This window comes from Colossoma macropomum, unplaced genomic scaffold (assembly GCF_904425465.1).
Source record: "Colossoma macropomum unplaced genomic scaffold, Colossoma_macropomum, whole genome shotgun sequence".
NCBI classification, from domain to species: domain Eukaryota; kingdom Metazoa; phylum Chordata; class Actinopteri; order Characiformes; family Serrasalmidae; genus Colossoma; species Colossoma macropomum.
The window spans coordinates 33,479,031-33,491,721 of record NW_023494800.1 but is presented as its reverse complement, the minus strand read 5'-3'; the positions used below and the strand labels follow the sequence as shown (position 1 = coordinate 33,491,721).

At 40.2% G+C, this 12,691-nt stretch overlaps 1 protein-coding gene across 3 annotated transcripts in view; it reads right to left on the bottom strand.

Moving 5' to 3' along the window:
• camsap1a (calmodulin regulated spectrin-associated protein 1a) overlaps positions 1–12,691 on the bottom strand; it is a 41,802-nt gene that overhangs the window by 15,425 nt on the left and 13,686 nt on the right. Inside the window, exons 4-9 of one of the 3 annotated variants that reach the window (XM_036588496.1) lie at positions 9,381–9,542; positions 8,342–8,422; positions 8,029–8,061; positions 4,390–4,531; positions 4,149–4,288; positions 2,222–2,318 (exon numbers count right to left, since the gene is read on the bottom strand). In XM_036588496.1, the coding sequence (XP_036444389.1) occupies positions 2,222–2,318; positions 4,149–4,288; positions 4,390–4,531; positions 8,029–8,061; positions 8,342–8,422; positions 9,381–9,542 (655 nt within the window). Of the gene's footprint in view, positions 1–2,221; positions 2,319–4,148; positions 4,289–4,389; positions 4,532–6,700; positions 6,761–8,028; positions 8,062–8,341; positions 8,423–9,380; positions 9,543–12,691 lie in introns of all 3 variants that reach the window. The other 2 variants (XM_036588495.1, XM_036588497.1) reach the window with 2 other exon arrangements.

Sequence of the window (12,691 nt, the reverse complement as noted above, 5' to 3'; positions counted from 1 at the left end):
TTAAGTGATACCGTTTCAATTATTAAAAATGATTTACTTTGTGACAAAAATAATTAAAACATTGCAAATGCATTTCATAAACGTGTAATTTTTAAGTATAATAAGTAGAAGTAATATATCTTCATAAATTCATCATAAGGTCAAAACTTTATTCAGTGGGGCAAAAAAGTATTTAGTCAGCCACTGATTGTGCAAGTTCTCCTACTTAGAAAGATGAGAGAGGTCTGTAATTTTCATCATAGGTACACTTCAACTATGAGAGACAAAATGAGGAAAAAAAATCCAGGAAATCACTTTGTAGGATTTTTAAAGAATTTATTTGTAAATTATGGTGGAAAATAAGTATTTGGTCAATAACAAAAGTTCAACTCAATACTTTGTAACATAACCTTTGTTGGCAATGACAGAGGTCAAACGTTTCCTGTAAGTCTTCACCAGGTTTGCACACACTGTAGCTGGTATTTTGGCCCATTCCTCCATGCAGATCTCCTCTAGAGCAGTGATGTTTTGGGGCTGTCGCTGGGCAACAAGGACTTTCAACTCCCTCCACAAATTTTCTATGGGGTTGAGGTCTGGAGACTCCAGGACCTTGAAATGCTTTTTACGGAGCCACTCCTTGGTTGCCCGAGCGGTGTGTTTGGGATCATTGTCATGCTGGAAGACCCAGCCACGCTCCATCTTCAATGCTCTCACTGATGGAAAGAGGTTTTGGCTTAAAATCTCACAGTACATGGCCCCGTTCATTCTTCCCTTAACACGGATCAGTCGTCCTGTTCCCTTTGCAGAAAAACAGTCCCAAAGCATGATGTTTCCGCCCCCATGCTTCACAGTAGGTATGGTGTTCTTGGGACGCAACTTAGCATTCTTCTTCCTCCAAACACGACGAGTTGAGTTTTTACCAAAAAGTTCTATTTTGGTTTCATCTGACCACATGATATTCTCCCACTCCTCTTCTGGACCATCCATATGCTCTCTGGCAAACTTCAGACGGGCCTGGACATGTACTGGCTTAAGCGGGGGGGACACCTGGCACTGCAGGATTTGAGTCCCTCTCGGCGTAGTGTGTTACTGATGGTAGCCTTTGTTACTTTGGTCCCAGCTCTCTGCAGGTCATTCATCAGGTCCCTCCGTTTCTGGGATTTTTGCTCACCGTTCTCATGATCATTTTGACCCCACGGGATGAGATCTTGCATTGGGCCCCAGATCGAGGGAGATTATCAATGGTCTTGTATGTCTTCCATTTTCTTACAATTGCTCCCACAGTTGATTTATTCACACCAACCTGCTTGCCTATTGTAGATTCACTCTTCCCAGCCTGGTGCAGGTCTACAATTTTCTCTCTGGTGTCCTTCGACAGCTCTTTGGTCTTGGCCATGGTTGAGTTTGGAGTCTGACTGTTTGAGGCTGTGGACAGGTGTCTTTTATACAGATAATGAGGTCAAACAGGTGCCATTAATACAGGTAACGAGTGGAGGACAGAAGAGCTTCTTAAAGAAGAAGTTACAGGTCTGTGAGAGCCAGAAATCTTGCTTGTTTGTGGGTGACCAAATACTTATTTTCCACCATAATTTACAAATAAATTTTTTATAAATCCTACAAAGTGATTTCCTGGATTTTTTTTAGTTGAAGTGTACCTTTGATGAAAATTACAGACCTCTCTCATCTTTCTAAGTAGGAGAACTTGCACAATCAGTGGCTGACTAAATACTTTTTTGCCCCAACTAATGATTATTCATGTTTACAAATGTACATATTATTAACCACTTAATAATAATTATTTAAATATTCAGGAAAGAAAATGTACGCATCACAAAATAGCAATATGGTAAATAAGTCCTTCATAATTTAAAATTGGACCTGGACAATTCAATCACAATTATGAATTATTAAGCATTGTTTTTATGCAAGTAATTACTAAATATTTCAAGTTATATCATTTAATAATGATATATATTTGTATATATTACCAAATTATAATTAATGATTAGGTTTCTACAATTCAAAATAATTTATTATTCGTCATAAGTACAAGTTATTTCAAATTGTACCATTTATTGATGCATATGTAACTATTATCTAATTATTTACAGTAATTTGAAATAATTTTCAGATAATGATTAAGTTGTTTTTTATTAGGGCCTGTTAATATAAAGTGTTACCAACAATTCTTCCACTAAGATACTGTTATTGTTTGTTGTAAGGGGAATGACGTGCTTCTCACCGTCTTTGATCTCCTGTGGCTCTCTGGGCTTCACAAAGTCCGGCCTCACCACCTCAAACCACCAGAACAGCTCGGCTATGAACACCATCACATTGTGCTGGACAAGACAGTTGACATTAGGACTCTGCCAACACAATGGCATTTACATATACACAATACATATGAGATATTTTATTATTACATACAGGTACATGTACAGTACTGTGTAAAAGTTTTAGGTACCTGAGAAAATAAAAAATTTGGGCAGTGAGTGTTTATTTGAAAAACACAAGCAGTGATTTTATGTATGCGAACATGTTCATTTAATCATTTTCAAACCTCTCCTCGAGGACAGCCAGTGTTAACTATAGTTATTATCCAATTCCTTGTTTGACTAATCAATACTTTTGCACTATGTTAAATTAAGTGAGCTGTTGATGGAATGTAACAAATCCATGTGACGGCCGAGGTTTTCAAGGAGAAACCTGGAACCAAAATTTGTTCTTCAAACTAGCTCACAAGTTAGCAAAAAACTTTTTAAAAACACAAATGTTGATACTTTTTATCTGTATTTGTTTATTTGCATACATTTTTATGATCAATGGTTTAAAACAATGTGTTTATATGCCTGAGACGTTTGCACAGTACTGTATATGATACATATAGGACTTGTTAGTATTACATACTTACAGATACTTACATATATAATACATAGGAGCCATTTTATTAATAGGTATATTATCACATTTTTACATATCACCACTGTCCAAAGAAAAGCATGTAACTCCATTTTTTTATTTTTACTTTTCTACATAATTTGAGTATGACAGCTGCCCTTCACATTGTGTGAAAAATTGATGATCGGACCAATAGAAATGCCCCAAAATTGCTTACAATTTTTTTTACATTAACTTAGGTTTTTGCCCTCTACTATTTTGGAGATACATGTTTTCTTTTTGTCTTTGGGAAATGATGACATATTGTTACATACACGTTTCCAAGTCATTTTGGGTCGTTTCTTTTGGTCCATTCACCACTAAATTTACACACAATGTAAAGGGCAACAGGCATTTTCAAATTATGCAAATAACTGAAAAATGACAAATATACACACACACATTTATATATATATATATATGTGTTAATGCACTATTAACTGTTTATTTGTAGAGTTTAACATACTGAGGAAAAACACTACAACTCAAAGTGTAGCCTGTGCAACACATTTGTACATTTGCACATTTTATTTTTTTATGTTATATTTTAGTCCAATATGTTAACCTCAGCAAATAAATAGAAATTGTGAAAAAATATTTGCAGAAAAACACCATATTTAAGTTATTCTCTGTAGAGGTTGTGAAAAAACGTTTTTTGACCGGTGGTGTCAAAACATTTGCATGTAACTGTACATAACACTCAGGGGACATAGTATTGCATATGGATACATATATATGACACATATGGGGCATATTGTACTTACATACAGATAAGGCTGAATGATTCCTTATTTTTATACCGAAATCGCAATGTGAAAGAGTGCAATTGTGTTAACCAGTTTTACTAGGTTTTCTTCCCACAACAGTGTTATACATAACACACCTGAGGTATATGCGACGTGTTATTACATACAGATACTCACAAATCGTTGCTGTTGGAACAAAATCTTCTAAAAACAATAATGTTGTCTTTTAAGAATCAAAATGCCAGTTGCTCTTCGCATTATGTCAAAATTTCATGATCAGCAGAGCAACAGAAATGCTTCTAAATTACCTAGAAAAAAAATCTTGTTGCATCAACTTCCATTAAAGGTTACAAAAGCTTCTTCTGTTTCCTTCTTCTTTTGGGAAACGTGAGGTTTTGTTGCAACAGTGACTACATACATGTACATCATATGGGACATATTACTGTCCAGACATGATATAAAAAGTGCATGTTTGTGTGAGGTCACCTTTAACACTGGGGGAGCGTACAGCAGGTCCTCACTTCGCAGGTACAAACACCTGTTCAGGTACTCATTGGAAAACTCCCTCAGTAGCTGAATATTATACACACTGTCTGAGATGGACAGGACCTCTTTCAGACAGATATCTGACAGAGAAAGAAAACAAGCTTTAAGTTGGTTAAAGATTTCTTCCTTAACACAAAGCTAATTCAGCCCTTTGTCTCTGAATGTGTGAGTTTGTTTCTACCTTCCAGCCTCATGAAATCGGGGCAGTAGTAATGAATGACCGTCAGCAGGGCGGCGCCATCACATATATCCTTCATCAGGTCCTCCACGAGCGGCATGTGAGGGAGACACCGACCGGACAAGTGGTCTCTACGGTAACGTACCTGAGAGCGTGCAAAGAGAGTGACAGAGAGAAAAAGAGAGAGAGAGAGAGAGAATACAGAATATCAGAGAATACACACAAACACACTTTTGTCTTACATTACTTGTGAGGACCTTACATTGATTTCTACTGATTTTTTGTATTACCAGAGGTTAATCTTAACCTCGGTATCCAAAAGGCAAACTCTCTGCTCTTTCAGTTATTCTAAAAAAATAATTTGTGGTGAAAACAACACAGGCTGAAGTGAAGACCAGCAAAATGTCCTCACTTGTGCAAAATTGTCATGTTGTTCTATTATGGTCCTCACAAGGATAGCAAGACAAGAATGTACACACATACACACACACACCTACTCACCTTACAAACCACTAAACAATAAAGATACACATCTACTTTACTGGAGTGGACACTAAGTTCTACAGCACCTAAAGCAACTTTACCTACAAGTACATGCATGGTCAAATGACGTTTTACTGATTTTTACTGTGTAAACAAGTGAACACATCCTCTACAGAGAACACACTACTGCACATCATAATGCACAACTACTGTATATTTGCTGAATTTAACATTGAAAAATAAAATATAAAATGTGGCCTGTGCAAAAGTTACTTCACATTTTATATTTTATGTTTGTTTTTTTTTCAGCAAAGCAAAACAAAACTTCAGCTGTAAAAATCTGGACCGCAGTGGTCGTGTTAACTTATTTTCACAAAACCTAAATTAACCAGGTGTTATCAAAAATTTTGCATATGACAAAGGGCTGAAAGATTAATCGTTTTTATATGGAAACTGAATTTTTTTAAAAAATTATAGCCTACATTATTAAAAATGTTGGCTTTGATTTTAAGTGAGGAAATTTAACCTAATAACACAGAGCTTGGGAACTGCCCGTAGATAAGTCAGACCAATCAGAGGCAACCAAACCTCCATGTGTTGTGACATCACAACCGCAACTACAATCAGGGGTCAAGCCTCAAACCAGAAAAAAACTCTAAATGGCAAATAATTTAAATGGCAGTCGCAATGATAGTCATAAAAATTGCAATTTGATATTTTCCCCAAATCATTCAGCCCTAAAATGACTGCACCATTTTATTAAAAACATCAGCTCAGTATTTGTGTCACAAAAAATATGTTTCTATTTTTCTTCTATTTTGTGCTTTGAAAATGAACAGATGTTCATGTCAGGGTGGTGATGCATTATAAACCTGAATGTAAACACTGCTTTTCCACTATAACTGCTCTCACAGCTACAAATCAGATGGAAACAACTACACACACACTGCAGATTCATACTGGATTAAAATCGCTCCACAATTATTACCGTCAGACTGTAAAACTACACACACTGCAGATTCATACTGGATTAAAATCGCTCCACAATTATTACCGTCAGACTGTAAAACTACACACACTGCAGATTCATACTGGATTAAAATCACTCCACAATTATTACCGTCAGACTGTAAAACTACACACACTGCAGATTCATACTGGATTAAAATCACTCCACAATTATTACTGTCAGACTGTAAAACTACACACACTGCAGATTCATACTGGATTAAAATCACTCCACAATTATTACCGTCAGACTGTAAAACTACACACACTGCAGATTCATACTGGATTAAAATCGCTCCACAATTATTACCGTCAGACTGTAAAACTACACACACTGCAGATTCATACTGGAATAATTTGCACATCTTGTCATGAATCAGTTAAATTACAGAAACTCTGCAGGTAAAACAGATTTATTACAAAAAGTGCATAATTAGCCCCGGGTGATTTGATTTGCTGTAGTGCAGTATGTGATATTTAGTGTAAAAATCATTTGTGCTCTTAGACTTTGATAGTGTTTTCTGAATGTGGTGCTACTGGTTCTTTTCTGCCCATTTGAACTCCTCAAACCTCAGAAATAAATAAATAAATACTGAGACATCGTAAATATTTCTTGAAGCTCTGTGATATTTTCTCCACCACTAAGGTGAAGGTTTCTTCAGTGTTTTGGGGGATTTTGGTTTGAATGTGAACAGATGCAGTTGTTTACATACAGTGTGTTTACAGCTACAGGATAGTGGAAAAGCAGCACAACAGCAGTGAGTGAGTGAGTGAAGGAATGAATGAATAAATGAGTGAACGAATGAATGAATGAATACAGTACCACACGAGACAACTCCACTGGCTCCAACATGCAATGGGCCAGAGCATGCATGAAGTCAGGCTGATTAGTGAGAGAGAGAGAGGGAGAGAGAGAGAGAGAGAGAGAGAGAGAGAGAGAGAGAGAGAGATGAATATGGTTAAATGAAGGGTTTGTTATGACAAGGATAATAATACATACACTCCGTCCACTTTATTAGAAACTCCCATCTTGTTCTTCACTCTCTGTACACAATCACAGAATGTAGCCCATCTGTTGCTGTTCTCTGCTTAAATGTTGACAACCATCGTATTATCTTAGTTTAATGTCATTTCAATGTATTATGGTCCTTTTCTTCATAGCAAGCTAAATTTGCCGTTCCACCTTAAATGGTGCAGCAGTTACATTCTGGCGCCTGAGGCATCTGAACTGCTGCACCATTTAAGGTGGAACTGGAAAATTCGAACAGGAAGCTGGTGAATATCTGACTTCAGCTTCATATCACTGAAGAATTAAGGGTGGGTGATAATAAATAAATGCCCCCCCCTTTGAAGGCATATGATGCCCTAAATGTAACTAAAGCCCAGCAGTGAGGAGCTGAACTTTACCCTCCTCTGCTGTCACTGCAGACTGGCAGGGTCGCCTACAGAGCAGCGCTAGTAGCTGTTAATGAAGTAATGCTCTTTTTATTTGAGGGTCCCATTTCAAATATCTTCCCCTTGTAACTCAGTTCCAAGGGACACAGAGACAGTCAAAAACAAGGGGTAGAGGTAAAAATAAGAAATGGGACTGGGCATCCTAACATCTAGTTAGGATGTTTGTGTAATACGGTTTTCTTATCTGGAGTTAATGGATAAGATAATGAAGTTAGGAATTGTTATTCTGTAATAGCTTCTGTCAGTCCCAACTAAAGTTGTCATGGCGACTAAACAGATAAGATTTCAGATTAAAGAAGTTTCTGTAATGCAGTCCCAGATGTTATTTGGATGTTGGTCCATTCCCAGCACAGCAGAGACACTGGCCTGACGGTGTGTGTGGTGCTACTATGAGTGTATCAGACACAGCAGTGTTGCTGGAGTTTTACATGCGTCAGTATCACTGCTGTGCTGACAGTGGACCACCAGCCAAAAATATCCAAACAAGAGCAGGTCTGTGGTCAGAAAGTGACCACTGATGAAGAGGATGGACAACACAAGCTGTGCGTCAACAGATGAGCTGCAGTTTATAAGTGTACACCAGCAAGGTGGAGCTGCAAGAGAGGGGCTTCTGATAAAGTGGCCAATAACAGTATACAGACACGTCCACTCTGAGTGTGATGTGGGGGGGCAGAGAGGGGACACTGTGGAACTTACAGGCACGAGCTTCCAGTACCATTTGGAGGGAGACTATCCAACAGGAAGGGGCGGGGCAAGGGAGACAAACAGGAAGAGCAGCAAAGAGGTGAGAGAATTACAGTTAAACAAAGAGAAAGAGAGAGAGAGAGAGAGAAAGAGAGATCAGATTTGTTAAGTGGTGCTGTAATCTGATCAGAGAACAGGGTTAAATCGTGCGGTCAGACACTCGTGAACCAGCCAATCGAGGAGGATGTTAAAGGCATGCATGCTAATAAGGACGCCTATGACTGGGTGGGTGTATTCAGTAAGGCTTGTGATTGGTCAGCCGCACCTTTTGATGACAAGGAGATTCCATCAAGTGTTGTTTGAGTTTCAGCTCTTTCTCCGAGATTTCCCTCGTCTTCAAAATCACCTACAACACAAAGACACGCATGCAATCTGTGTTACCACACTCCTGAGTTTTTACACTGACTCCAGGAATACTGTAATATAATGAGCTCAGAAAGCCTCAAACATTCAACCTTTCACGCTTAGTTTTTCACACTGCAACAGCAGAGTTTGACTAGGCCACGAGCCGGGAACTTCACACTGCAACAGCGGAGTTTGACCAGGCTACGAGCCAGGGACTTCACACTGCAACAGTGGAGTTTGACTAGGCTACGAGATGGGGACTTCAAACACTGCAACAGCTGAGTTTGACAAGGCTACGAGCCAGGGACTTCACACTGCAACAGCTGAGTTTGACTAGGCCATGAGCCAGGGACTTCACACTGCAACAGCTGAGTTTGACTAGGCCACGAGCCAGGGACTTCACACTGCAACAGCTGAGTTTGACTAGGCCACGAGCCGGGACTTCACACTGCAACAGCGGAGTTTGACTAGGCCATGAGCCAGGGACTTCACACACTGCAACAGTGGAGTGTGACTAGGCCAGGAGCCGGGGGCTTCACACACTGCAACAGTGGAGTGTGACTAGGCCAGGAGCCGGGGGCTTCACACACTGCAACAGTGGAGTTCAACTAGGCCACAAGGCGGGGACTTTGCACCACGATGACACACTTTGACTAGGCAGTGGAAAAGGGCCTTCGCACTGCAAGAGTGGGGTTTGACTGACAAAGCTGCAAACCAAGAAACTATATTGAGGATGGTAGAGTTTCTCTCTCTGCCAGCTGGGGGTCTGTGTCTAGGTGTATGTTTGTTTGCTGTTATTTGAAATTATAAAGCATTCTTAACTTTGAGAAAGGCACAGTATAAATTAAACTTGTTACTACTATTACTATTATTACTATTATCTTGAAAATGGTTTTATTTCAATGTATTATTACACACATACACACATATGCGCAAACACACACAGTGTGAGATCTTACCTTGTTGATCCAGAACAGCATAGCATCCTCCATGTCGAAGGGAAGCTCTTTGGAGGCGCTGAAGGTGGAAAAGCGTTTAACACTGGACACAACTCTCTCTATACTCATCATTTCCACTGTCCACGCCAGCATCAGAGCATCAATCAGGGGGATGTGGGAGCTCTACACACACACACACACACACACACACACACACACACACACACACACACACAAAGTTATCAAATTACAAAAGCAGGTAGAAAAACTATACTGAGAGAAAAGAGACAATGAAGAGCCAAGCAGTCGTCTTTAAATCTTTCTGACAAACGTGTAAGAGTGAGCAAAGAAAGAGTGAAGAGACACGTTTGTCTGTGCATTGGCAGTGCAGAATCACAGAACTGGGGAAAAAAAGTAGATAGATACATAGATAGATAGATAGACAGATAGAGAACAAAATAATGTACAATCTGCATTCACACTGCTGTGAAGCTAATTTTCACATGAATTACACTAATTACACAAACAAACAGACACAGTATGTAGTAAAGTCACACCCTGTGGCGATGGCTGGGCCACCACCTCATACAACAACAAGCTGAGCCGCTCCAAACTCATCAGCCGCTCTCCAGGGTACTGAAATAGCAGCACAAGGCCTGTTTCAGCACTGCTGTCATGGACCAAACCACCCATGTGTGATCTAAGGCGGAGCCCAGAAACTGCACACGGCTGCCCAACACCGAGGAGCTGTACGCCACGTGGAGGAGGCATAAACACCACGCCCTGGCAGACAGACGATGAGCAGCCTGCGAGCCACTGATACTCCTGCATCTTTGTCTTTCCCTCTGCTGCACAGACAAGGAGGCAGAACTAGATCGACCACCAGCCATCACAAAGCCGAGCCGCCTTCCTTTCAGCCTCCAACCAGCACCAAAATGCTGAAGAACCAGAACGTTAACCAACTGGCACTCGTTCTCTCATGTTCTGCCTTCACTGTAAATAAACAGCACCTACTGAGATTGGACTCCGGTCCCTGTGTGGCTGTGTTTTGCTAGTTTTACTGTTCCTGCTCACAACTGGTGGAGAATGAGGGAATTACACACAGATAAAAAGTCATTGTTTAGAATTCATAAAGAGAGGAACATGAGTGGATGTTTTATATCAGAAAGATGTCCTTACCTCCTCTCTAGTTCTGAAGAATCCAGACCTTGAAAGGCCTTCCTTGACTAGACTGATGCCTGTGAAGTGGGACTGGGAGCTATCCCATCACAGGTCTTTGACAGAGAGGAACACCAGATTCCCTTCATTAGTAGGAAACTACCCCCAGCAGTCAATACATTCACCTTAAAACAACTGACCACACTTCCTTACAGTGGATATCGCAAGCAAAAAATTCCAACGCTTAAGTTACTCACTAGTTTCTTTCCTTTCAAGACTTAAAAGGAGAATTCCAATGATTTTTTAAATTTTCTAAATAACTCAGTTATTGACAGGTAAACAGTGTCATTCAGAGTGGTTTGGTGTGAAATGATTCATTGTAGAGGCTCTTTACAGTGGTGGTGATGGGAACCAGGGGTCGCCATGACTACAACACAAATATAGACATTTTATTTACTGTCTAAAACCACCAGTGAACCTACACGAGTCTTCTGAGTTTTTATATGGAATGTTGATGATGGAAAAATAGTCAGGAATGTGCAAACTATTAGGACTATTTTGTCTTACAATACCCAGCATGTACCTCTCTACCATACATGGATTTCAAAAAATGGACTAAAATACATTTTATGCAAAAACTTTATCAGAAAACTATCATCACAATGTGTCAGCGAATATCTAACCATTTCATGTAAGACGTCTGGTTCCTATCACCACCACTGTGAAAATTCTGACTCTGTAAGTGTTTCTAGAACAAAGCGTTTCACACCAAACCACTCTGAATGACTCTGTTTACATCTTAACAGTTTAATTATGTAGAATTTTGGAAACAATATGAGGAGTTCTCCCTCAACTTTTAGATAAGGCATCCATCTGGCACCCAAAACAGCATTGCCAACAGCCTGTACTGACTTCAAAACTTCTAAAACTCTTCTTCCCACATGCCTCAGCTGACTCAAAGGGGGGAAGAGCGACTGTGGCGATAAGTGGTACTCAAACAACAAACCTGAGCTGCTCCAGACTCGCCAGCCACTCTCCAAGGTGCTGAAATCCCAGCATGAGGCCCATTTCAGCACAGCTGCTATGGACTAAACTACCCATGTGAGGTCAGAAACTCTGACAAACAATGATGAGCTCCAGCTGAATGTCGCACGGAGGAGACATAAAACTGCTCCCTGGCAGACAGATGGGTGAGTAGCCTGCAAGCAGAGCACAGTGACGCTCTTCTCTCTCTCCTTGACACAAACTGCTCCACAGACACAGGGGCAGAAATGAATCACCTGCCAGCAGTCGCAGGGCTGAGCCACCATACTTCCAACCTCTGTCCAATACCTAGCAAAATGCAGAAGGTCTGAGTTCTTCAACGATTTGCACCTTTACTATTCCTGCACACAACTGGTGGAGAATGCAGGCATTACTCATTAACAGAGGCCTTAATTTATAATATCAGTGACAAAGAGAGTGTTGGACAAGACTGACCAGCATCTCTCTCACTCCTAATACACACTAAAACAAGAAAGCACTGAATTCTTAACCCCACAGACGGCTCCACGGTCGCACTGGACTGTGACCTCTGCGATTGTGTTTCGCCCAGTTTTACTCTTCCTGCTCACAACTGGTGCAGAATGCAGGAATTACACTATGGATGTGCACTGGTACTCAAATACTTGGTTAACCTTTCCAGGTGACAGTATCCTAATACTGAAATCACTATTTGGCCATTCGTGACGTTCCATCGGGGAAAGACTACACTCACACAGAATTCAGTGAAATGTGATGGTTTTGCACATATTTGTGAGTAAGTATGTTGTACTTCATAACACAAGTGCACTGCCAAGTATGCACTGCTAAGGACGTGACTGAGAAGGCAGAGATAGCGTGGCTGCATCACTAACTACTCCAGCTGACAGTAGCTAGGTCAAGAAACAAGATAGTTCTCAGACTAATAACATGTTGGCATATCATCCTCTAAAGCTCTATTCAGACAGAATTCGTTTTACATGAGGAGGTGGGGTACTAATTATTACCGGCGTTTTAGTCCTGTCCAAATGCGCCATGTCACTCATTTTTACGAACTGGGCACATTCACATCAGAAACTATTCTGGCGCCTTTTACCTCGACATGTGGGTAAAAATGCTATAATATTCTATGAAGTATGGAGACACTCGAAGAA